This window comes from Thamnophis elegans, chromosome 3 (assembly GCF_009769535.1).
Source record: "Thamnophis elegans isolate rThaEle1 chromosome 3, rThaEle1.pri, whole genome shotgun sequence".
In the NCBI taxonomy this organism is placed as follows: domain Eukaryota; kingdom Metazoa; phylum Chordata; class Lepidosauria; order Squamata; family Colubridae; genus Thamnophis; species Thamnophis elegans.
In genome coordinates, this window is record NC_045543.1 from 24749794 (window position 1) to 24777014 (window position 27221).

General features: G+C 38.9%; 1 protein-coding gene across 1 annotated transcript; it reads right to left on the reverse strand.

Annotated features, from left to right (window-relative positions):
- On the reverse strand, window positions 1-27143 carry BFSP1 (beaded filament structural protein 1). Its single transcript, XM_032213021.1, has 8 exons — window positions 26773-27143; window positions 22880-22940; window positions 13391-13486; window positions 11664-11756; window positions 8856-8963; window positions 5488-5708; window positions 3146-3231; window positions 1-938 (listed from the first exon to the last, which is right to left on the reverse strand). Exons 1-8 carry the CDS (start codon window positions 27141-27143, stop codon window positions 1-3), a joined length of 1974 nt encoding a protein of 657 aa, XP_032068912.1.
- Between the last annotated feature and the right edge of the window lie 78 nt (window positions 27144-27221).

The window sequence follows — 27221 nt, forward strand, 5'->3', positions numbered from 1 at the left end:
CTAATGTTTTTTGTCTTCCAATTTCTTTTTGCTGGTTTTCTCAGTCATGGTCTCCATAATCATAGCAGTTTCTTCATAGCTTTCAATTTTGTCATCAGAGAATTTTTCTATGGATTCTACCATTTCTACTTTCTCATAACTCATAGTGTTTGGGAAAGCTAATTCCTTATGCAAGCCATCCTGCTTCTTGCATTGCTTCTTTACATAAATTCCTTCTTCATTTCGTTCACTTGGACATGATGTGGAAAATGGTTCCAGTGCCCCAGTAAATTGCACTTTTGGAAATTCTTGTTTTTTCCCAAGATCTCTCCAGACCCTGGATCCATCATCATCCTTCTCTTTGCCTAACAGCTTGTACTCATATTTAAGGTCTTTCTGCATCCTTGATCGCTCCCGCATTTCATGGACTTCAACTTCACTTTTGCAATGTTCAGGAGATCTGGGTAATTCTGGAATTGCTTTCATACCACGTGATATATTTCCACCAACATCCGAAACAATGACTCTACCTTTATAAGGAATAGGTAAAGAATGGAAGCTGGTGTCATCATAGCTGCCTTTTTCTGCAATAACTACATACCCTTTAGCATGGAACCCAGTTCTAGGTTCCTGTCGTTGATAACATCTGACTTTGTCTTTCACTATATTGCACAATTTGTCAAAAGCTTTGCTTAGTTGTGCTCCATCGGGCACATCTTCTTCCGCTTTTCTGGGCTCACTTTCTTCCTTTGTACCATTGGATCTATGTTCACTTTCTTCATGCTTGAAATCCATTGGAACTTGGTCAAATCCTTCTTGTGGCTGGTCAAGCGTTTTCTCTAAGGAAGACCCATTGGTAAGGTCTTTGGGTGTGATCTCCTTCCTCTTAAACATTTTCTTTGGCAGGCTTCTTTGTCGAAACTTGGCAGCAGCAATGTCTTGCATGACCAGTGTAATGTCTACATGAATGGAAATAAAACAACCATAAATATAACATGAGATGCAGCCCACTAAGGAGGAAATGTATCATATGCAGACATAACCTCAAAGATGGTTGATAGGGTGGTGTGAATATTTGTTGAAGAAAATGTTAGGTCAGAGTGCACCATTTGTTTAGGCAGTGTCTGTACTTGCCCTTTGAGGACACACTCCAAAATGTTGGTTAAGCAAAAGACAAAACCTAAATGTGATTCACTTTTAATGATAAATTTAAGTTGACCTGATATGTTTACTGTAATTTTACTTTAATGCAATTAGTATGATTACTGCTTACCTAATTGCTTACATAATTATTACTAATACTAGTACTAATTACTAATATTACATACATACATACATACATACATACATACATACATACATACATACACACATTCTCAAAATAATACCTGAATGGATGATTCCTATATGATGAATATTTAGATGGAGCTACTGTACAGAGAAAGAAAAGGAACTTCTCCCTCCCCTTTTCTCTCTCTCTCTGGTTCTTCCTCTCTCTGTCTCTCTCTCTGTGTCACTCTCTCTCTCTGTCTCTCTTTCTGTCTTTCTCTCTCTGTCTCTGTCTGCCTGTCTCTCTCTCACTCACTCACTCACTCTCTCTCTCTCTCACACACACACACAGAGAAGTGGATTACATTTTTAATTTTGTTGGGTACAGTCTATGAAGACAAAGCTACAGCTTTCAAATCTGACTATAATCTACAAAGATGCTCCAAAACCTTATGGATATTTCAGCAGTAAGGACTTCTGCAATACTGTAATTCAACATTATTAACATGACTGTGTAAGAAAACATTAGTATTTACCAGGGTCCTGCTGGACCATAAAATTCATCCAATTAACAAAAAATTAAATAAGGGAGGCTCAAGTGATGAAGACACCCAGTTGTTGTTGATCTCAAAAAGCTAAATAAAATCCGATCGTCAGCACTAGAATAAGAGATCCCCAGGAAATCCTGGTGTTAAAGATGAAAGACTAGTCTAAAAAGGTTTTAAAAAATAATCCTGGGAAAAGAGCAAATCACTTCCTCATTGTTAACAAGAAACAACTTATAGCCATTAGAAGTCAAGCTAGTAGATGTGATGTAACTATTTTATGTAAGAAAGAAAGTTCATTTTAAAACAACCAAAATTCAGGCATAATAGAGCCAAGGTGGCGCAATGGTTAGGGTGCAGTATTGCAGGCCACTTCAGCTGACTGTTATCTGCAGTTCAGCGGTTCAAATCTCAACGGCTCAAGGTTGACTCAACCTTCCATCCTTCCGAGGTGGGTGAAATGAGGACCCAGACTGTGGGGGCAATATGCTGATTCTGTAAACTGCTTAGAGAGGGCTGAAAGCCCTATGAAGTGGTATATAAGTCTAACTGCTATTGCTATTGCTATTGCTATAATTATTTTAGGATTTATCAGGAGGGGCAGGATTTATTCCTGGGCTGTATATATACAAAACATTAATTCATCACAAATTTTCAGGATCCCAATGAACAGAAATGTTAGTTCACTTTAAAAGTATTGGGAATATGCTCTAGGACAGCGATGGCGAACCTTTTTGGCACCAAGTGCCCAAATCGGAAGATGTGCGCATGTGCATGCGCCCGAGTGCCGGAAACCTGAAAACCAGCTGGACAGAGTGCAATGCCTGTTTCCTGGACAGGTTTTTAAGCTGTTTTTCATTCATGTTTGGGATGGTTTGGAGCCATTTTGGGCCCAAAAAACGGCTTGAAATAGCCCGAAAAATGGCCTAAAATGACCTGGAAAATGCCCCCCAAACAGTCTGAGTTTTGGCTGATTTGGGGGGAGTTTTCAAGCTATTTACCAGTGCTTCAGCCCCTGAAGGCCAGCTGGCCAGTATGAATGTGTGCCGGAAACCAGAAGAGCAGCTGGCAATGGCACGTGTGCCCACAGAGAGGGCTCTGCATGCCACCTCTGGCACAGGTGCCATAGGTTCGCCATCACGGCTCTAGGAACTGTGAGGTTGGAGACCTCTCTTCTTTCTAAGAAATCAATAGATGATTCAGTTGTTGTCTCTCTTCCTTTGGTAAATGCAATGATTTTGTTTAACGTAAGTCACCCGTGCTCAGGTAATGCGAACAATGAGATTAGCATACAGAAAGATATCACACACTGGTCTCATAGGCTAAAATCATTTCTGTAGGCGCTTGGTTACCTGTGCCTTTCAAAGGTGGCGTTTCTGGCGGTCTGTAGGTCTGTGGAAACAGGGTTGCTGGAGTACCAACAATAGCAGAATTCAATCTATCAGAATAGGGAAAAGATATAAGGCAGGATCAATAAATTCCACTGAAACAAAACCTAAACAAACCTTTAAAATAATGTTTAAAGTAACGCCAAGGCAACCCAGGTGGGTTACGTGTAATCCATTGTAATTATATGTATTTGTGATATTTTCCAAATAAGTTCTTTTTTATTCCATTCCAAACCTGTTGTCTTAAGGTGAGCTACGTGGAGTGCAATCCACCCTCGCCTCTCTAGATCAATTCGCTGAAAATCCATTGTCATCAAACATTCTAGAACAGAATGTCATACTCTGGCAAGTTAACAAAGCACATAGGAACCCCACTGAAAAATAACTGAGGAGCAAGAACCTACCCAGAGAGGATTCCTGTTGGAGTAGCTGAGATACCCCTAGAAAGCTCTGTGAATGGGAAACTGCCAGCGGTAAGAAATAAAACAAAGTGCTCCAGATCTCATATATATCCAAAGCCCTCTCAGTCCCTGAAATTTTCAGTTGTCTAAGAGAAAAGTCAGAATTGCTTCTGTTCACCATTCCTGAAAGTTACTTTTTATCTTACTTCTCTTTAAGCATATAATTGGACCATACGGTTGCACCTCCTCCACCTTAAAGATGTGTGGGTTAAAAAGGTGGAGTGCATGAATGTGCATCCCAATTTCCCTGTGTGTACTTTCCATATTTACTCCACTATAAAAGTCTTGTACATGTGCAGAGGTGGACATGCTCCAGAGAACTCCATAGGTTTATATTCCTGGTACAATAAGGCACTCATTATAGAGAAAAACTTGGAGAAGCAAAATATGATTTAAATCCAAGAAAGGCAGAGAATTTTAATGTTAAACTGGCTTGGCCTTAAATCCCTTGGGTACAATAGAGAGGGTAGAAAAACACAATTAGACTTTCAAGATTATGTTATTATAATCTATATCAAAAGACTTCCAGTATTTCTTGTGGAATCCATTTTCTGATCTGGCCTACCTCAAAGGAGTGACAGCCACTCCTTTGGCTGTCACTCCTGTAGAGCAGGGCTGTCAAACTCCCAGCCTGTGGGCCACATGTATCACACGCTGGCCACTCCCATGCCCAGTTTAGCAAAAGTCCTGATATGTCACGTAATGCTGCCATGGCGATGTTATTCTGACACACCTCTGATGTAAAGACTTCTAAGCACATCTATCTACACATACGTAAATAGGCTTGGAGGGTACTCTGATTAGATTCATTACCTTTCATTTTAATAGCATGATCAGATCATGCTATTAAAATGAAAGGGAATTAATTTAATCAGAGTACCTAGTTTTAATTCTTATTGATTAACATATTGTCTTAACAGAGCACTTTGTGAGTGCATTCTATTTTTAAAGCAATACAGTTTGGCTCTACATATGCTTGGAACTTGTCCTGTGGTCACACATGAATAAATACAGGACAATATGTTTGCAAGCAGGCAATTATGATTTTGGGGCATAATATATTCACTGCACTTAAGACAGGAGGAGTTCTCTCTCCTCAATCACTTTGATTTAAAAGAGGGGAAAGTGCTACAAACCACAACTATGGTAAGATAATTACCGAGAAGTGTTATTAATGTAGATCTTTTCTAGATGTTTTGAAATTTTTGTGAATGACTAGTTCTATCGATACACATCTCTGCAACTACTGCACATTTTTAATATTTTTTTTAAAGATATATGGTTATTGACAGTTGCACAAAGCGTTCCGTTTGACATCAAAAGAATTGAAACAGAAAGTAGCCATTAATTAATTCCCTTGCATCTAAAGATCTCCTTACCCAATTAAAAACAAAATTTGAGGTGGTAAACCTGGTTTTTTACTCTTACAAAGAAGAGTTGAAAATCAACAATGAGAGTTGGTAGTATCTCAAGCAAAAACAGGAAGTCATGCAGATTCCTGGAAACAAAAGCTTAACACATTGATGTAGAAATGCTATTAATGGGTGGCTCAGAGAGCATGTCATGTGCTTCTATAGTGAGTAGCATATTCCATAACAATTAATATTTCATTTAGGATGTTGCACAGTACTGGGAAATAATGTTTTGGCCTGAGAAATTTAGACACCTGCCATGCCAGCCAAAGCAGAGAAACCTGGAAAGCTGTTGTGAATAGTCCTATTATTTAAAATATGAAACAGTATGGTGAAGACCTGATTGTTCAGTATTGAAATGATTTCTTAGGCACAACTTGATGAAACTCTAAGCCACTTTGCTTTCTGCTTTTTGTTTCAAGATTTTCCATACCTGCTATCTTCATTTTCAATGACACGTTTGTAACGCTCCAATTCACTCTCTAGGGACTGTTTATAAATGGACAGCTGGCGACACTGGTTGGTGTATTTCTCCAAGGTCCTTTCAGCGTCTTCGATGCTCTTTCTCAGACTGTCAATCTGGTCATTATATAAATGGATCTCATCATTGTAACTCTGCTGTGTGTCCTTAATCACCTGATCCAGCATTGCTGTCTGTTTTAAGAAAAGGAAGATGTGAAAGATTTCCTAAGGCTGGTCTGCTATGGGGAAACAGCACAGTTCACTAGCAGCAAATATTTAGAATACTACCTTATTTCAATGACATGAAACAAATAATTGATACTTTTGTGTTTCAAATATCACTTAGCATAAAACACACACAGACACACGTACACGTACACACACACACACAAACCAACCAATATTAGCAGCAAGCAAGTTAAAATCATATTTAGATAGCACAATGTCCAAGGTGTAATTTCTTAAAAGTGTTCATCTGTCCTCATATAAATAATGTTAACAAAAACCTGCACATCTGCATCAGTTAAAGTTCTAAGTTCATACCCAGTATATAGGATTAGTGTAGTACTAGAAGTACTAATGTTTCTAATATATAGCAAAATGATGGGTTCAATATAATCCTGAATCTGTTTCTGGGATCATAAAGGTTTTATTGGAAAATTTAGCAGCAAGCCATCGCAAAATGGTAGCTTGATTTTTTCTCTCTCCACTTTTCAGTCAAAGGACTACTGTAGTAAGATTAGGATCAGGATCAGCATCAGGATCAAGATTAAATTATAATTTTTAAACTGTAGATTTAGCACACCCATTTTACTGTATTCCCTCTCAGGCCCCAGTGAATTGTTGATAACTTTATAAAGTCAACCTCCTCCCACTCCACTGACATAGTTCCTGAATGCCATACCCTTGCAGGGAAAAGAAATGATGCAACTAGTGAAGTTCTATAGATGCCTAGTAACATGAACCTGGAATTTTACACAGGACTTTACACTACAAGAACTTGAAGTGCCAAGACAAGCAGTGCCCTTCTACATTGTGTTCTCAAGAAAAACTGAAGCCTATTCCTTAATGTATTTCCCATTAAAAAAATAAAAATCAAATCAAATCACATCAAATTAAATTAAATTAAATTTTGACATCCTCTGAGAATTCTCCTGAAGAACCAAAACATTGAATTTGAATAAAACTATCCTTCCTCTTTCTCCATGCCCCCAAAACATTATTTATTTATTCATTCATTCATTCATTTTACAAGTATTGCATTTGAACAAGAGAGGAAAAAGTCATGTTTTTTACATTATGCTGCAGGCAGTTGAAAATATTTGTCAGAAAAAATTCCAGTGGAATACATATTGACCACCAGATGGTGCTCAGTCACCTGAAAAACAGAGATTTGCCTGATAGGAAAATTATATTATCACTTCCACCATTGCTCTTGGAATAAAAATATAAGAAATCAAATCAATTCAAATTTCATTATTATGATCTTTGACCAACTTTTACAGTAAAAAAAAACAAAAACAGCATTGGAAAGATTCATTATTTGGATAATTTTGAAAACTCAAAAGTATATTCTGCAAAATCTTGATTAATTTTATTCAAAATGTATCTTGCAGATCTTGGGAACAATTTCCATTCCTAGGACTGAAAAGCTGGGTACAAGTGAATTGTACAGATTAAATATTCCACTGCAATGAACCCTCATAGCTTATGATCTCTCTGGTATTTTTAGCTGATAGAGGAGAAGAGCAAGTAACGATTCTAAGTTATCCACAGAGTGCTAAAAATGAAACAGGCATGCATGCCAATAAAAGCATGCAACATTAGAAAAAAGGCACTGATTTTTGTAACGAAGTGTTGAGTCTTCCTAGTGAACAAGAAGGCCAAAGTGATACTAATTTGAAAAAATTAGGATGCCATCTTTTTGCATTAAATGATTGTCTATGGAAGTAAACTTTCAGGGGTGTCAAACTGGCAGTCCGTGGGCCGGATGTGTCATGTGAAGGTCACACCCACTCCAGCTCTACAAAGGCAAACAACATCGCAATATGCCACGATACGCCATGTGACACAATCAAGTTTGACACCTGTGAGGTAGAGGAGCATGAAAGAATGCTAAAAGGGGGATGGTGAAAAGGGGAGAAAACAGAGGGCTCAATCAAGGAATGATGCAATGCTACCTTCCTCAGGGCAGGTGACGTTATGCTCTCAGTGAAACACTGCTTATCTGCAGGTCCAATTGTTCACAGGTGTCAAGCCCACAGGAGTTAAAACTCAGACTTCACAGAGCTCTATTCCCCTTCCTCAATTTCTAAAGGTCAAAAGAATCCCGGATTACACCAGAGTGTGCCATCTTGTTCACCCTGCTATCCGACTTGATTGGATCCTAGCAATTTTTCTCTCCAAGAAAGTGGTAAATCCCTCTAGCATGACTATAGGAGCTTTGTCCTGTCCTATTCTGAAAAGAACCCAGGTTACTCTGAACAGGACCATTGGTGGGAATCTCTGAAGGTGATAAGCACAGAGAAAAACAATTGAGACCTACACTATTTCTCAGGAACACAGTGGCTCAGTGGCTAAGATGCTGAGCTTGTTGATTTGAAGGTCGACAGTTCAGCGGTTCAAATCCCTAGCACTGCATAATGGAGTGAGCTCCCGTTACTTGTCCCAGCTTCTGCCAACCTAGCAGTTCAAAAGTATGTAAAAAATGCAACTAGAAAAATAGGGACCACTTTGGTGGGAAGGTAACAGTATTCCATGCACCTTTGGCATTTAGTCATGCTGGCCACATGACACGTGTGGGGGAACCTTTATCTTTAAAAAAGTAAGTTTCCCCTCACACATATGTGCTACTCATTCCTGACTCTAGGGTGGGGGTGCTCATCTCTGTTTCAAAGCCAAAGAGCCAGCGCTGTCTGAAGACATCTCCGTGGTCATGTGGCCGGCATACCTAAATGCCAAAGGTGCATGGAATGCTGTTACCTTCCCACCAAAGGTGATTCCTATTTTTTCTACTTGCATTTTTATCTGCTTTTGAACTGCTAGGTTGGCAGAAGCTGGGACAAGTAACGGGAGCTCACTCCATTACGCAGCACTAGGCATTCAAATCACCAAACTGCCACCCTTTCTGATTGACAAGCTCAGTGTTTTAGCCACTGAGCCACTGCGTCCCTTTTTTACCTTTACACTGTTTCTCAGATAACCTCCTGCTTGTGAAACAACCATAATCCAATCTAATGATCTATCTTTTAATCAAATAGTTTAAAAACAATCTGAACTTAAATCATAATGCTTGTAAAACATTTGTTTTAGAAAAAGTAACTTTTTTTGAAACAGTACCTCTGTCTGAAGCTTAAGTTTCTGGCCTTGGAGCTGGGAAAAAATGCCCTTGTATTCATCTAACTGATTCTGAAGTATTGGAATCCTTCTCTCGGTTATCAGCTTTTCCTGCAAACAAAACAGGAGGAGGAAATATGAGTAGAATTGGATTGGTATCAAAAAACTGACTATAGGTTGGAATGAAAATGATTTTTTAAAAATCCAATTTTCCTCTTTGCCTAATGTAGAAATGTGATATACATCCTAATTGTTCAGACATCCCACAAAATTGGATGTTATGGTGAAGTGGTGAATAGTAAATCCTACTGAGGGAACCTTGTGTACAAACAAGAAATATTTATAGCTTCCAGTTGTGCTGAGCATCCATTATCCCCTCTTTCCTCATTTTAAATACATCTATGTATTTATGCTCACACCTGAGCATATATGTTTCTGTAACCTATCATTGATATCAGTGGTGGGTTTCAAAAAAAATTCAAACCTACTCTGTGGGTGTGGCCTCCTTTGTGGGAGTGGCTTGCTGGCCATGTGTTCTCTCTCTCTCTCTCTCTCTCTCTCTCTCTCTCTCTCTCTCTCTCTCTCTCTCCTTCCTTTTGTCTCTCTGTCCCTTTTTCCTTTTTTTCTTTCATCTCTCTCTCACTTTTTCTTTTTTTTTCTTTCTTTCTTTCTTTCTTTCTTTCTTTCTTCCTTTCTTTTTCTTTCTCTTTCTCTGTGTGAGTCTGTCTGTCTGTCTGTCGCTGTCTGTCTGTGTGTGTGTGTGTGTTTGTGTTGTGTGTGTGTGTGTGTGTGTGTGTGTGTGTGTGTATGCTTGTGTCAGTGGTGGGTTTCAAAAATTTTTGGAACCTCTTCTGTATGTGTGGCCTGCTTTCTGGTGGAACCTTTTCTAACCAGTTCGGCAGATTTGACGAACCAGTTCTACCGAACTGGTGTGAACTGGTAGGAACCCACCTCTGATTGATATGTAACTACCATACATGTTCTTCTAGGCCAACATGTACACATTTTCATAGACCACGGCATTAGAAGAGCAGCATGTACAACAACCGCATTTGTCTCAGGGCAAATGTAAAGAACCCTTGATGAATTACTCATATTTAGTTGCAACTGAAAAAAAGAGTTAAGGTATCTTCAGCTGTCCAAGCAGAAAGTGCAATATTCTTGCCTCAAAATGCAGCTGGGAAAAGGACACCTCCCATTTCTTTGCGGTGTCTAGCAGTTGCTCATTGTGGAATACTGCCCTAAGCAGTCAATATCAAGACAATCAGAAGACAATTGGTGCAGGGTTCAACAAAGATCAACTAATTAATTGTCTGAAGGGCTTTCATGAGATACTTATAGGCCTGTGTGAGATATTTCGCCTTGGTGAGGTACTTAGTGCTTTGAAGGCAACAATATTTTCCTCATCAAGATGCAGCAGTTACAAAAACTAGTTTCTCTAGATTCCTTCTCTTGCTTCAATGTCTTTCTCCAACTCAGTTATTGGAAATGCCAAAGTGGACACTGAAACAAAGTGAAGAAAAGTAATATGGCATCTTTGCATTACTCTTTGAAAGTAGAGAGTGGGCATTCCGGAATCCAATCTGAGTTGGTCACCAGGACCAAAGGTTCGTTCTTCCAAGCTTTTCGGACTTGTGCTGGAGCCTATCTTCAGAGAACTCTCTCTCCCTCCAGAATGTGTGCACTGGCCTGTTCTGTATCTAACATTTATGTGGTGCCTGGTTGTGTGCGACTTTTAGTTCTTAATTGGGGTGTTGATGGCCAATTGAGTGGTACTTGAGAGACCGCCTGCTGCCAATTACCTCCCACAGACCCATTAGATCTCACAGGGTTGGCCTCCTCTGGGTGCCATCTACCAGCCAATGCCACCTGGCTATTACTCGGGGGAGGGCCTTCTCTGTGGCAGCTCCGGCCCTCTGGAATGAACTCCCCGCAGGGATTCGGACCCTCACCTCTCTCCAGGCCTTCCGAAAAGCTGTCAAAACCTGGCTTTGTCAGCAGGCCTGGGGGTGATGAGTTCCCTCCCCTCTCGACATGTATGGTTGTGCGACTGTTGCCTACTTTTATTATTGTATTTTGTCTTTTATGTTCCCCCTTTTTTTCCCCTTTGAATTGTTCGCCGCCCTGAGTCCTCCCGGAGAAGGGCGGCATACAAATAATAAAATACCAATACCAATACCAATACCAATTATTGCTATTTCCTTGTGCTGCAGAATCCGTGGGCTCCTGGGTAACTGGTAAGCTAGTGGTAAATTAGCACTCCTGACTAACAAGGGGCCGGTTTCCAAGGGTTCAATCATTCCTTTGTGAAGTAGCTTCAAAGGAGTTGTAGCAAAAGGAAAAGGTAAGAAGCACTCCTTTGTAGCTCTGTATTGATCCACAGTATAACCTTCCAAGTTTCTATCTTAAAGTCTGATCTTATCCTCCCATCTTATTTTATAATTGGGGTCTTTCAACGAACATAATTTTTCTTCAGGCATTGTGTGGAATGGGAGAGACTTGAATGTTGGGAGCAAGGCTGGGTTGAGAGCCAGAGCCTCTCTGAATGCCATATGTTCAGCCAAGGCACAAGGAGGAGTTTTTACTATAACACAAGTAGACTTCTCTTCTTAATCTCAGATCATAATAAAGCAAGATTCCAACTTGTACACGTGTGTACATGAAGATGCTAACACTCCTGCCAGACCTTCTGGCTGAATACATGGCAATTGCATGCCCCTTTCTCTAGACAGTGTAAAATCCTCAAATGTTCAGATGTATGCCTGAAGAAAACTTTTGATAGAAGAATGATTTGTAAAAGAAAATGCTTACCTCACTGCCACCAGCCATGATGGTGGACATCTGAGGCGTTGCTTCCACAATCTGTTCTAAATTTCTGATATAGGTCTGTACTTCCATGAGGTTCTGTGGCCAGATAAAATTATTATTCAAACTTATTATAGCAAGAAACTTGATGAAAGAAACTGTACTACTGAATTTCTATTTGAATTTCCCCTTCTTCTGGGAGCGAGGGAAGCAAAAATGTTGAGGAAAAACTGGAGTTATACTGTCACTTATACTGATTAGCTTTATCAGAGTATTCTCTAGCATGCTACTACAATTACTTTTCTCAACCTTTCTTCATAGATGGTGCCATTTGGTTATATAAGTGGCATACAGTTATTGAATTATATTATTAATACGTATCAGTGGTGAAATTCAATTTGTTTTATTATTGGTTCTGTGGGTGTGGCTTGGTGGGCGCGGCAGGGGAAGGATACTGCAAAATCTCCATTCCCACCCGATTCCAGGGGAAGGATATTGCAAAATCTCCATTCCCACCCTACTCTGGGGCCAGCCAGAGGTGGCAGTTGCCGGTTCTCTGAACTACTTAAAATTTCCGCTACCGGTCCTCCAGAACCTGTCAGAACCTGCTGGATTTCATCCCTCATACATACAATGGTTTTAACAATAAGCAAAGGTAAAGGTTCCCCTTGCACACATGTACTAGTCATTTCTGACTCTAGGGGGCGGTGCTCATCTGTTTCAAAGCCAAAGAGCTGGCGCTCTCTGAAGACATCTCCGTGGTCATGTGGCCAGCATGACTAAATGCCGAAGGCACACAGAGCACTGTTACAATAGGTAGTCCTCTCTTAATGATCATTGATTCAGTGATTGTTAAACATTATGATGGCAAAAGAGGAACAAAAGAACCTATGATCTGTCCCCAAAGTTATGTCACATAATCAATCTTCATCTTAGCCAAAAAGCTTGGGGGAGGAAGGGTTCAATTGTACAATCTGCTAAACTACTTGATAGGATTAAACCAGTATGTTTTGTTTCAGGAGAATATAAAGATGAGCACAAATAATGATACCTTGATAGAAATTGGGTCCAAAAAACCAGCAGGATGTGAATTTGGGTTAAAGCCGGACCCTTCTCACTGTTAATTTTAACTTTTAGAATAGAGAAAGCTCTGAACAGATGTTTCCTTTTCTTTGTAAAAGAGGCCCCGTAGAAACATTGTTGATAGGAATTTCAAGTATAGAGAAAAAGTTAATTGTTAACAGAAGCAGGAGCAGAGCTGGTTAAGAAGTAGATCTCCATCTACTGGAGGTATCTAATAAATTTTTGGTGATCTAAAATGACCTAATATTTATGACTTGCCATCATAAAATAATTTATCCAAATATAAATTCCTGCCAAAAGTTTTTTTAAAAATAGTATTAAGAGGCAAGTTAATTTTTTGTGTACAAAATATGTCTGAGTTGGAAGCTCTGAGTTGGAAGCAAATTTGTGGATTAAGAATTATTTTGCTGTATGTAACTTTCATTTTCCACCAAATGCTGGTTGACAAATATCGGTATAAAAAAATAGAAAGAAAACAAAAGAGATCATCCCTAAGCAGAAGAACACTTTTACCAGTCATGTCTCTTCTTTGTGCCCAGCATGGATTTAGACACATGAAAGAAGATTTGTATTAAAAGGGAAGGAGCAGCTTCATTTGTTAAAAGTTGCTTGGGAAATAGAAATGAGAAAGAAGCAGCTATAAGACTTACCTTCTTGTATCTGTCTTTCGTAGCGTTTACATCATCTTGCAAGAACTGTGATTCAATCTGGAGTTCTAAATTACACAACAAAGCTTCATCAGCTTCCTAAAATAAAAATAAAATATTGATTCCTTTTGCCCTTTTACTTCTGTTTTTAAACAAATATTTGAGTCACCAGTATTCAATGGAAACAAGGGACTTCAAAATCTATAAAGTCATCTCTTGCAATAACCTATATAGCACTTCTGAAATTAATTAATAGAAAGCTAGGAGGGATGACCTTGAAATATTTAATTTAAATATTTGCAAATATATGCATCATGCATATACAAAAACTGAACTCTAAATAATTGATAGGCAACTCATAATCAATAAGCAAATTGATTGAATAGATAGTCTACTGCACTGCATGCCAAATAAATATAACAAGGAGAAAAGTTCCTTGAATCAAATGTGATTCTTAGAGGTTTCAAAGTCACATTTATACAGTTTTCTTGTCAACAAGGTAGAAGTAGTTCACCAATGCTTTCTTCTGAGATATTTTTCAACTTCCCAGTCTAAATAACCAATCTGGGATTGCATGGTGGTTTTCCCCCTCCAAGTACTAAGTATCCTTTTTCTGATTAACTTTATTTTTTCATTTATATTCCCTACCTACTTCATTGGGCTTCTATTTAGATCAATTACGTAGATGCATTTTAAGGAGTTTTGTTTTTAAAAGAAAATCATTATGTAAAGATTATTTATTATCCCTGCTTTGTTTGTCAGGGGCTAAGATACTGGTTTGCTATTTAGCATTAGGACAAATGGGGGAAAAACCCCACCCTTTTTGAAAAGAACAATCAGAAGACTTTCTCAACTTTGAACAAACTAGGAAACAGCTAGTAGGCTGTACAAGTGTCAATCAATACAAGCACGTCAGGATCCATTTATTTAGCTAATGAACTGTAGCTTGTCCAATTTCCAGTAACATCACTTCTATCAGCTGTACTACTGTCCCATTTCAGATTAGGCAATGTGATGGAAAGTTATTCAATGAGTTTTGCTTTTGTGATAGGCCCAGCAAACTAATTCCAAGCTCTGTTGTGCTATTCAAAAATGTGTAGATGCTTGCTGTTTCCATTATACCCATGGATTGCAAAAGTAGCATTGCTGTTGTGCCGGTAATAATGATAGTAAAAATAAGCATAGAATTTCACTACAGGCCTAGTTATCTGCTTCGTGAGCAGATAAAGATTTATGAATGCAAATGACAAGTAGAATATTCTAAGCCAGCAGTCATCCATTTGCTCACTGTTTCTCTATTTTCCTACGGAAAGCTGAATCGGAAGCATTACAATGAGACCATGAATCCACTGATAGGCTGAGAAAGAAAGCTAGATTCTGCTGATGAGTACATATTTGGGAAAATAGAATCAAATTAAACTTTAGCTTAAAAAAAATAAATTTAGATATTTCTTTGATATTCATCAAACATCTGGAAACCAGGATTAATGATGCACTGCGTACAAAGATACATTAAGTAAAGGTTCTCCTTGCACATTTGTGCTAGTCATTCCTGACTCTAGGAAATGGTGCTCATCTCCATTTCAAAGCCGAAGAGCCAGCACTCTCCGAAGATATCTCTGTGGTCATATGACTGGCATGACTAAATGCCAAAGGTGCATGGAATGCTGTTATCTTCCCACCAAAGCTGGCCCGTATTTTTCTACTTGCATTTTTACATGCTTTCGAATAGCTAGGTTGGCAGAATCTGGGAGAAGTAATGGGAGCTCACTCCATTATGCAGCACTAGGGATTCAAACCACTGAACCACCAACCTTTCTGATCGATAAGCTCAGCATCTTAGCCACTTACAGTGTTCCTTACACTGTGTACCACATTCCATGCACCTTCAGCATTTAGTCCGTGCCAGCCACATGACCACGGAGACATCTTTGGACAGTGCTGGTTCTTCGGCTTTGAAATGGAGATGAGCACTGCCCCCTAGAGTTGAGAACGACTAGCATATATGTGTGAGGGGAACCTTTACCTTTTAAAGATACCTCATCATATGGGTGGGAAGAATCATTTCAGTGTTATATGTGATCAGTTGAGCATGGTTACAATTGGCTCAGAGTGTTTCATTATTTATTCAGATTAACAGAGTTGGAAGGACCTTGTAGGTCATCTACTCCAACCTCCCACCCAAGCAGGAGACTCTACACCATTTTCTGATAGATGGCCATCCAGTCTCTTCTTGAAAGCTTCCAATGATGAAGCTCCCATAACTTCTGAAGGCAAGCTATTCCATTGGTTGATTGTTCTCACTGTCAGAAAATTTCTTCTTATTTCTAGGTTGAATATTTCATTCAGTTTCCATCCATTATTCCTTGTCTGGTCTTCAAGTGACTTGGAAAATAGCTTGACCCCTTCCTCTCTGTGGCAGCCCCTCAGATATTGTAACACTGCTATCATGTCTCCCCGGGTCCTTCTCTTCACTTGACTAGTCATGCCCAGTTCCTGTATCCATTCTTCATGTTTTGGTCTTCAGTCCCCTAATCATCCTAGTTCTGCATAGTAGATTCTACATAGTATATCTGGTGTGTGTGTGTGTGTGTGTGTGTGTGTGTGTGTGTGTGTGTGTGTGTGTTATCCCTATCCTTCATTGACTTTGCTTGTTGGAAGCTGACTGGGAAGGTCGCAAATAATGATCACGCGACTCTGAATGCTGCAGCCATCGTAAGTACATTCCAGTTTGCTAAACGCCCACATTTGGATTAAATGGCCATGGGAATACCACAGTTGTGAGGACAGGTCATAAGTCACTTTTTTCAATGCCACTGTAACCATGGTCGCTAAATGATTAGTTGTAAGTCAAGAATTACCTGTAAAAGTTAGGCAGGAATCTGTTGGTATTGTGCGTCTGCTAATTAATATTTACCACCCAATTGGTTGGGTGCCAATTTCTAAACTCTTTGTTTGTCTGTAATACAATACTTATCAATATGTTTTGAAAGAAAACTGTCAACTAGAAACATTCACAACTCTTCATAAACAATGTGTTGTAATCTTGACACTTTGCTTGCCTCCCCATCCCCGAATGAAAGTGACGGATAGGACGATATTGCATCTCAGTGCATAAGATATTATCAATTGTTGCCTCAAAGAACAGAATTTTGAGCATTAAGTATGTGGAAATTCTCAAGCACAAAACACTGGTGGTGGGGATTATAAAATACCTTGTATAGACAGCAAAAGCACACAACAAAAATTATTATATTTGTTTCAGTGTAAATCTCATTATCATATGTTTGCTTCCAAGAAACAGCAAGCAACCATCTTTGATGCCACTTGCCCATTCACCTAATTGTTTACCAAAGTAGAATATGCCTATTTCAATTATTAGGTTGGGCCTTTAAAATGAAATTGAAAACATAATAAATAAGACTGGGATCAGTCATTAGCACATATGGTGCATTAAATCTGGAGAAGATTCAAATCCTAACTCATCCATGAAGCTCCCCATAAAGACCTCCTTGGCCCAATTATTTTATTTCATAAAAATAGATTTTTTTAGCATTTATTCTTAGGTAGGATAATCTCAGACATACAGTGTTGGTATTGTATTTGAAACTAGACAACAAAACCACATATTGGATTTCATCCAGATTTGCTCAGATGTCGAGACTGAAGCCAGTGGAAATGAAATCAGTCATGACTATGTAATCAACATCCTATAGATTTGTGGAGTTTTCACTAGCAGGAATAGCAATGGTTTTCTGAGGTAGGTAGTCCAAGGAGGGGGGGAGTAAACAGAATTGTAAACAGTTTTTTTAAAGGACAAAGCATTCTTCAGATCCTTCCACTCTCTGAAAATCCCAGCCCCATCTACAATTATGACACATTTTCATTGCAAACAGCAGTCATCCTATTCCCCTCCCTATTGCAATTATTAAGACCAGTTCTCTGTGATCAAAATACTGCTCCATTCTGGGCAGCACAGATTGACAGTGATCTCTCCTGAGGAAGGAAGGAAGGAAGGAAGGAAGGAAGGAAGGAAGGAAGGAAGGAAGGAAGGAAGGAAGGAAGGAAGGAAGACTGTACATCTATTTTAAGTCAGGAAACATTTCTAAAAGCTTACACAACAAACTAAATAGACTTGCAAGATCAGATGGCCTTTAAGAGTATCAGTATTACGCTCTCTCTCTTTCCCTCCAACATTCTTTCTGTAAAACAATGTATGAAAGCATATGATATGCCATGTTAGGGCAATGATTCCAGATCTCCGTGTAACTGATTGCATTTGATGATTAGCTAATGAATTAATCGACCCCTTAATAAACCACTTATTTCTTGCCTTGCCGAGCAAATTGATCTCACATTCAAAATTGTTTCTGTACTGCAAATGTTCTTTGGTTTCAATATTTTTAGGAATGGGATAACTTTGCCCCTGTTTTTTTATCTTGGCTGATTATTTTTTTAGATGATCTATGCACCAAAATATTTGAACAATGTTGTTATTTATTCATTATGAATGTTCTGTAACAACCAATTTCAACTAGGCGCTTGTTTGCGAGCTGCCATTTGTGAGTATTGCATTAGCTGTTTGATATTTACAATTTGTGACAGGTCAACTCATGTCAGCTTGAAAGGATTTATTTCCTTGATTGAATTACATTTGCAATCAAAGAAGCCCTAAATTCCCCAGTCTCTTGTCTAATGAACAATTCATTACATTTCTTTCATTCTCAGTTAGAATCTACACATTGCAACCTTCCTCTTCTGCCTCGAACTCTGAGGTTCCTAGTGAAATGACTGGATGATTGAAAGCCCAGTTGGAGAGAAATGGGGCAAAATGGGTTGCTGCAAAAATATCAAGACAGATATATGAGGGCTGTACATTTCCCTGTAGCCTGCTTTCTTCAAAATAGCAAATATCTGATATATCATGATATTAGGATCCCCAAATTTATACCCTGTTTTGATGAGATAATTTTACACTCCCTAGCTAAATATCCATGAATCATACCCACCATTTGTGTATGCATCAGAGGTGGTATTCTGCCGGTTAGCCTCGGTTTGGGCGAACCGGTAGTGATGACGGCAGGGGGCTCCGCCCACCCACCCAGATGTCATCACGGATGCTCTGTAAATGCACAGAAGGTTCTGTGCATGTGCAGAAGCACCGTGTGTGAGCAAAGTGAGCAACACACACACACATGTTCCCAGTTCCAAACTGGTAGTGAAGACCATTACTGATACGCATAGAAGGATACCTCAGGCCTCCAGCCCATCTTCCCATCAATCAGTTGCCAATCTTACATCCATTCTGATCTTCTCACTGCACACCTACCAACCTTTGCAGTACTTCTTTCCCTAGCTTCTTCCATCAGTCATCCCTCCCCCAGAGATCTTCCCAGTTCATTCAGCCCTTCATCTGAATTGTTTTGAACTTTTATGCCAATAAGTTTTCAAAATTTTCAAATCCTCAACTTCCCCCTTAAAATTTCTTTTGTGTGTTTGCAATTTGGAACACTTCCCAGGATCAAAGGAAAACCAAACTGATGGCAAATTCACACTTTTACACATTGGTTTTGTTATAAAATGAGAATTGCAGGTGATGTGAAGAAGCAACATTAGGACGATAAAGAATAAGCAGAAAAATAACACAGAGCTAAATAAACGAGGAGTAATGGGATTCACTAGCCTTTGTCTAGTGAAAATGGAAAAAGCAATAAGTGTGAGATGGAATTAGGAAACAGAATATGATCAGAGAGAGGGATTTTGCCATACCAAGATTGACTGGCAATCATGACTGCATAGGTTTGAGAAACTAATACCACAATTCCATAAATGCTTACTTTAGGCAGAGGTGCTGACAGAATGGGACTGCCTTACTCCCAAATAAATATAGAATTGCAGCCTTAATTGGGGATGGGGTAAGAATTGGAAATATACAAATGTGCTTATTTCACCTACGTGTCCATTTGCTACATACCCATGACATCCTGGTTGTAGTCAACTTATGGCAAATCTCCTAAATTATACTATGAAATTAAATTTTCTTGGAATACTGGAAATTGATTTATTAGTTCCATCATGTCAGTGTCAACCAACAAAGCTCAATTTTCTCGAAGATGATCTAACCCCCCACAAACCTGACATCTTCTATTAATGCACCATTACCAATGTCATAAAGTCTATTTATACTACTTGTCTTCCTTTTCTCTTTTCTTCTACCTTTCCAAGAGGTCTAAGGTAACTAAATATTCACATAATGTGCCCAAAGCAGGACAATTACTGGAAATAGCATTTGTGTACAGCAGAAGTGGTGGACTAAGCCAAACCATCCAATTTATTGCTAGGACCCTCTATTGTCTATCAAACCACCTCCTCATTATTAGGCAAGGAGAAGTAAAGGCTGAGGCCAGAAAGCACAATTTTCTATTATTGTGGAACAGCCTCCCCCCAAATGTTAGATTAGTCATCTTGAGGTCAGTCTTTCAGAAGTTAGTAAAGACCAAAGTTTTTCAGAAAGACTTTTGGAAATGATATTATACGACAATATTTGAAAATCTTTTAAATGTATCCATTTTTTTCCTTTGTCTTACCATGGATGTTTTATTGAATTGTGCTGTTATAAACCTTGGGATTCAATGGCACATGTATTATTATTGTTAGTATTCAGATATAGTTTTAGTTTCTTTCCTGATATTGAATCTTACTTATTCCTTCTCTCTCTCTCTCTCTCTCTCCCTTTCTCCCTCCCTCCCTTTCTCTCTCTCCCTCCCTGCCTCTCTCTCTCTTTCTCTCTCTTTCTCCCTCCCCTCCCCCTCCCTCCCTTCCCCCCGCCCTCCCCGATGAAAAAGATATTACTGAAAAAGGTGTAATTGAACTGAACTTGTTGAGGTGGTAGAAAGAAAGATGAAGAGGTAAAGAAGAACAATAGAAAAGGAAATAGGGAAAATGTCTTATGAATGTGTGTCAGGAGTGAAAGATCAGACCACACATGATGTTCCAATTAAACTCATTTATTGTTCATATCTATGTGCAGGAATCTACTCTACTAATAGCTAGCACTATTTCTCCACTAGATAAGGGTTAATGGAATTTAAGAGGGTTTGGACTTAATCCCTTTGTGACTATGTAGAGACTCTAGGCTGATTCCTCTTTTGACTCCGCCCCTTAGTTCTGTGACTCCCACACACTGTGTCATAAAGGAAATAAGACAGACTAAAATTATAGTAGACTCTTCAGTTGAACTGTCTGTTTAACAGTAGTAATTTATTAGTGTTCTGCTCTGAAATAAGTACCATTGAATCAGTGGTGGGTTCCAGATCCCATTCCAACCGGTACAGTTAGAACGGGCCCAGCATCGCCCATATGGACGCATGGGTGAGTGCATACATTGTAGCTGCAAACAATGCTTCCACAAGCTTCGTTGATGTTCGGCGAAGGGTCGTGCAGGTGCTGTACATGCCATGCACGTGCGTGGAAGTGCCGAAAGCTTTAAAACATGGTAAGGAGCTCAGGCAAGTGGGTGGGCTCTCCGGAGCACCAGAACGGTATTCGGTGCTCCGGGTAGACTCCAGTACACCTGTACTGGGGCGTACCGCCTGCAACCCACCACTGCATTGAATTCAACAGGGCTTATTCTCAAGCATGTGAATAGAACTTTCACCTAAAATTTTGTTCTTCTTAAAACTGTAAAAGAAATATTCAGATGAATTACTGTACATCAACAGAATATTTTTCCTTGTGTTTGATTCCAAGCTGGCAAATAATAGTATCAGAATTTGATAAGTGTTCGTGCCCAAATCAAAAATCTACAACCTCAAGTCTGATGTAATGCTACATGAGGGGTGGGTTGCTCCCAGTTCGGCCTGGTTCAGCTGAACCGGTAGTATGGTGGCAGGAGGCTCCGCCCACCCTCCCAGATGCTTCTGCACATGCACAGAAGCATTGCACGTGCAAGCACGCATGGGAGCTAGCCCAGACCAGTAGTGAAAAAATTGGCAACCCACCACTGTGCTACACCATCAAAAGTTACATATAAACTGTAGCTATATAAAATGAAGGTTTACACTAATGTACTAATCTTTCTCACTCAGTCCATAGAATCATTATTATGGGAAGAAAATGAGAGAGATTGCTATGTATATTACCTTTAACTCCTGGAGAAAAGACAAGATATAATTCTAATACTTTTTTCAGCATGTAAGAAAGCATAAAAGTCCAGAAATGTAAAACAGCTAATTTTAATTCTAGAACATCCTCCCGGGGGGGGGGGGAGGAATAATTTTAAAATATTGATTGTTTAAATACTGTATGAGAACTAACTTGGTATAGATGATTAAAGGTTAGAAGCTGGGAGACAATGAGCTTTATTTGTTCTTTAAGCACAAAGGCACATTGATGACTTTGGGCCAATCATTCTTTCTTACTCTTGGGAAGAAGTCAAGGGAAGTCATGTTTAAAAATGTTGTCAAGGAAACTATATGGACATGTCCAGGCAGTCATTAAAGTTAGGATTGACTTGAAAGGATACCCACCCACACAACTCTTTATACAATAAATCAGAGTGTGATTAAATTAGTGTATCAATCATATACTATATCTGAGTTCCCTCCATCATCCAAAAGTTGCCCTTTGGAACAAACCTGGTTTCACTGGTAAATAAGTGATACAATAAGGAAACCAGGTTTGATCAAAAGGACAACTGTTGGATGATGGAGGGAATTCAGATATAGTATATGATTGATACTCTAATTTAATCACACTCTTTTTTCCATGCATATAAATAAGTTGGCACACATATTTATTTTGCCAATTACCTCCAATTACCTCCAATAGACCGATTAGATCCCACAGATTAGGCCTCCTCCGAATTCCATCCGCCGGCCAATGCCAACTGGCGACTACCCGGAGGAGAGCCTTCTCTGTGGCTGCTCCGACCCTCTGGAACGAGCTCCCCGTGGAGATTCAAACCCTCACCACCCTCCAGGCCTTCCGCAAAGCCCTTAAAACCTGGCTGTTCCGACAGGCCTGGGGCTAAAGAGCTGTTGCCCCCCCGTCTCGAATGGTATGACTGTTGTGTGTTTTTAAATTATGTATTGTTATGTTTCGTCTTTTATTTCCTGTTTGTACCCCCCTTCCCTGATTTGAATTGTGAGCCGCCCTGAGTCCCCTTTGGGGAAAAGGGCGGCATATAAATGAAATAAAATCAAATCAATCAAATCAATCAATATTCTGTGGTGTTTTAAGCTTTAAACTTTCAAAAAAATGTACATGTAGTTTTTAAAACACCCTATTTTTAAAGCTGGAAAAAGTAATTCCTCTCACACAAAACTAGCAGTTCTAAGTGCAGATAGTATTGCAAAAGTGACAGTACTAAACATGTCTGTCCCTGTGTTACTATTGGCTGTCAGTACTCATCACATCACATGAAAAGCAGCATTGATGGAAGGACCTCTGACGAAAAGGATAAGAATATTATATTTAATATAGTGAACTTACCTTATTAAGCTCTTCGAGAGTACTCTTCTGCTTCTTCTGATATTCACATTCATTTTTATATCTAAAAAATTAGAAAATAAAATCTCATTCAATTCAAATTGGAGACCATTCCTCCACTATAACGTAAGGCATAGATTCATACCACGTCCAGAGTTTGAATTTTCCCTGCCTACAGTCTATTTTAATTTTAGATTATATCTAAATTAGAACAGATTTGTAGCGACATGAATTGAATTTACTATAGTACAAAAGTTTACCTGATGAATGATACTGTACTGATCATAGTTCTCGGTATTCATTTTTGTAGATTATTTATAATTAATTGATAGTAAATGATCTCTGAGATAATTTTTTTTACTATTTCTAGCACTAATAAGTAATTTCTTTTTATTAATTTGTATTTTATTCCTTTACCTTGGCTATGTCTGTTTATAGATCTTCTTTGAAATGTAACAAAAGAAAAAGAAAAAGAAAATAGGCAAATGCCTCAAACTTGCATTTTTATATGGAAGTTAATGAATACATTTGGACCAGTAGTGAAATTCACTTTTTTTACTACCAATTCTGTGGGCGTGGTTTGGTGGGCATGGGGTGGCTTGGTGAGCATGGCAGGGGAAGAATACTGCAAAATCTCCATTCCCACCTCACTCTGATGCCAGCCAGAGGTGGCATTTGCCAGTTGTCTGAACTACTCAAATTTTCCGCTACCAGTTCTCAAGAACCTGTCAGAACCTGCTGGATTTCACTCCTGATTTGGACATAATATTAAACTAGGCCAATAAATACATATGCCCACAATGCCATATTTGTAGCTTCCAGAAGACTGAATTATAAATGTTTACCTCTGAGAAATTTTTTCCCCTGCGTTAAAAGAATCTCTCCATTCTTCAAAACCTGAAAATTAAGATATAACTTCCATCTTTCTTGCTGATGACAACATCACCAGCCATGCCTGCTGAGGCTCTGAAAGGCTGATATAAGTGCAAATCTAATGTCCTTCTCATGGCTTTCCTCCATTTTCTATCCTCCTCCTTCATTGCTGAGAGGAGAAATATAGAAGGTGTTGCTTTTACTTAACTGTGGGATTTGTCCAAAATGGCAAATTATTCTTTCTTTTAAAACAAGCCAACTTTAAACCATGACTTATTAAGTTAGCTACCTTAAATGAACCATAGTTAATGTTCGCTATAGTTGCCAATTTTGATGAATCCAGAAATTGTGGTTAATTAAAACTAACACAAAGAAGAGGGAGTCAAGCTATTCTCCAAAGCACCTGAGGGTGGAACAAGAAGCAATGGGTGGAAACTAATCAAGGAGAGAAGCAACTTAGAACTAAGGAGACATTTCCTGACAGTTAGGACAATTAATCAGTGGAACCACTTGCCTCCAGAAGTTGTGAATGCTCCAACATTGGAGATTTTTAAGAAGATGTTGGATAACCATTTGCCTGAAGTGGTGTAGGGTTTCCTGCTTAAGCAGGGGGTTGGATTGGAAGACCTAAAGATCCCTTCCAATTCTGTTATTCTATTCTATTCTATCCTATTCTATTCTATTCCATTCCATTCCATTCTATTGGCAAATCTTTCCAAAAAATTCTTTCTCTTGTTGCACATTTTAAAGGAAAGGAGAAAGGTAGATCGTGAGCCCAAGAGGAACCCAAGTATCCTCACATAAGAGCTTAGAAGAGCCTTTTTTAATAGGGATTACATAAGAGGTCGGAAAGGTTTTCATGACAGATCATGATTGGGGAAAAAACGTGAAATGCATGTGTTGCACACTGCTACTGCCTGCAATGGTAAGAAAGAATCTTTATGGATTGCAACTTATCTACCAGCCTGCCATTTTGCTGTTGCAGTAAATCTTGTAAAACTTGGATCATGAAGGTTAGAAGTAAATTAAGTTATGAGGTTTTGGGATTTTATACAGGGGCTCCCAGTAATCTGATCGTTATTTTAAGGATTCTTCCAGAATAAAAAAGACTGGCTAGGGTTGTGTTCTGCATTTATATGTATATGTCCCATATAAACTATGGAAGAAAATAGAATAAAAAACAATCCAAAATACTGAGCACAATTTGGATACACTTTAGACGCCAACAATTAAGGAGTATTGTCAGCAGTGCCTGCCTTCTAGAATAATATATTTCCAGAGGGATCCAAAATATTCTCCCACCCTGATGGTAAAATCAGGAAGCTCTTTAAAAAATTGGCCATTCCCCCAGATTATGAGAATCAAGTGATAGCTGAGCCCCATTGAATGGGTTTGTTTCAGAGCCACACATAATTTCTTTTTGTGTTTTGTATTTTTCTAATTTTTTAAATTGTAAATCTTCCTGAAGGCACTGGAAGTCAAGTAGTCTCTAAATCAGTGTTTCTCAACCTTGGCAACTTGAAGATGTTTGGACTTCAACTCCCAGAATTCCCCAGCCAGAAGTCTAGACATCTTCAAGTAGCCAAGGTTGAGAAACACTGCTCTAAATTGTACAAACAAACAAATAACAGGTAGTCCTAAACTTTCAAACAGTCACTTAGCAACCATTCAAATTTACAATGAACACCACTACCACCACCCCGAAGCTATTTATGACCTGATTTTGAAGTTGTAACAGCTCCATGCGCCCCCGCGTGCACACACACACACACACACATAACACACACACACACACACAGCAGTCACACGATAATATTTTGGGTACTTTGCAAGTGGCACACCTTTATTAATGACCACTGGAAAAAAGATATTAAAATTGGCCATGGTCCCATGGTGATCTGCTTAATGACTACAACAACCTACAACCATAATGCCAGGCTCAATCACAGTTGTAAATTGAGGGCTACTTGTTTCCAAATAAAATCATAGAAAGGAATTATATCTGAAAATAGAATAAATATTTTCAAATGTAAAATAAGTATTCCATATTTTGGGGATTTTTGTTATTGTTTCGTTTACCTCTATTACTACAGAAAGAAAATGGGGGGGGGTGACAAGCCTTTGTTTTCAAAGATAGGAGGAGTGAGATTAAGAAAAATAAATGAAAGATGTTAAGAAACAAAGGAGAGATTGGACAGGACATGTATATGTTTCATGGCGCACATAGTGAGAAATGAAATGATCTGAACACCTTGAAGGCCCTAAGGATAGAAAAGTCATTTATAATTTGCATAAATAGTAAAAGAATAATAATTGCAACTATTCAGCCAATGTTACTCCATGCATTCAAAACACTCCATAAAGCATTGGAGGTGATCACAATCTGTAAAAGCTATTGATTGGTTAATGTATTGCATTTCATATCCCCTTTCAGCATTTTTTCCAAATTGAGAAATATTTCCCAATTAAGTATTTTCTATGCAAATACGTAATTTATTCTCAAAGTAGCAACTTTCAGTTCCTGACACAAATTCATTAGACTAGCTCAGTAACCTAAAATCCATCCAGATATTTTTTTTTCCCTTTCTGCACCATTACTATAATGTATCTATTTATGGAACTTTATAGAGCATCCAGATGACACTGTATTTCACACTTAATTATTCTAACTTTCTCCTCACTGTGCCTTCATGAAGGAAAAATTGAATAGATGCGCCCTGGAGTTTTGACTGCTAATATTCTCTTTGAGCACATCAGTGCAGATAGTGAGGGCTATCACTGCCACTGGGAAAAAATGACCTAAAATGACATGAAGGCCCTTATTTCTTTTCATTTTCACAAGCCAAGGTCCTAGGATCTTTGTTTTGCTTTTGTAGGATTTCTTACCCAAAGCCACAAAAAAGATTGTTTACACCTGAATTTAGAAAAAGCCAAAGGTAGATGACACAGTTTTGAAGAACCATGAAACTCTATGCATACATCTGCCGTAATGAAAACATCTCCTTCATTTCCAACCAACTTACTTGTTACAGTATTCATCCAGCATGCGCTGAGCATCTTTCTTTTCACGTTCCAGCTTAGACCTGTTGGTGGCCAGGTCACAGACCCGCTGGTGATTGAGATCAATCTGAGCAGCAAAAGCATCTTCTAATCCAACCAGCTCATCCATGCGTTGGAACGTCTCAAGCTGCTTGCGGAAGATGGAATTACGCTGCTCAAGCACCCGAGCCCTGTTGATGTAGTTTGCAAACCGTTCACTAAGGTCCTGCAGGTTTTCCAGGCCTTGGGTTTGTGCAAGACCACCAAATTCTGGTGATTCTGGAAGTTCTTCATAAGCCTCAGATTGTTCATACTTCTCCTTGTGGACTGCATGCAAGTAGCTGCTCCTATACATGGCAGAGTAGGGAGCCGTGGGGGAGCCCAGGAATCTCCCTTGTCTGTGTCTTTCCAGTTTGAAGCGTAAAACTGGATC

Bases quoted from the DNA above. Each gene is read 5' to 3' on its own strand.
- BFSP1 (XM_032213021.1), bottom strand. From the start codon at position 27,143: ATGTATAGGAGCAGCTACTTGCATGCAGTCCACAAGGAGAAGTATGAA. The intron at 13,487-22,879 runs GTAAGTTCACTA...TTTTTATTTTAG, and splicing joins CTCTCGAAGAGCTTAATAAG to GAAGCTGATGAAGCTTTGTT. The intron at 8,964-11,663 runs GTAAGCATTTTC...TTTTGTTTGCAG, and splicing joins TCATGGCTGGTGGCAGTGAG to GAAAAGCTGATAACCGAGAG.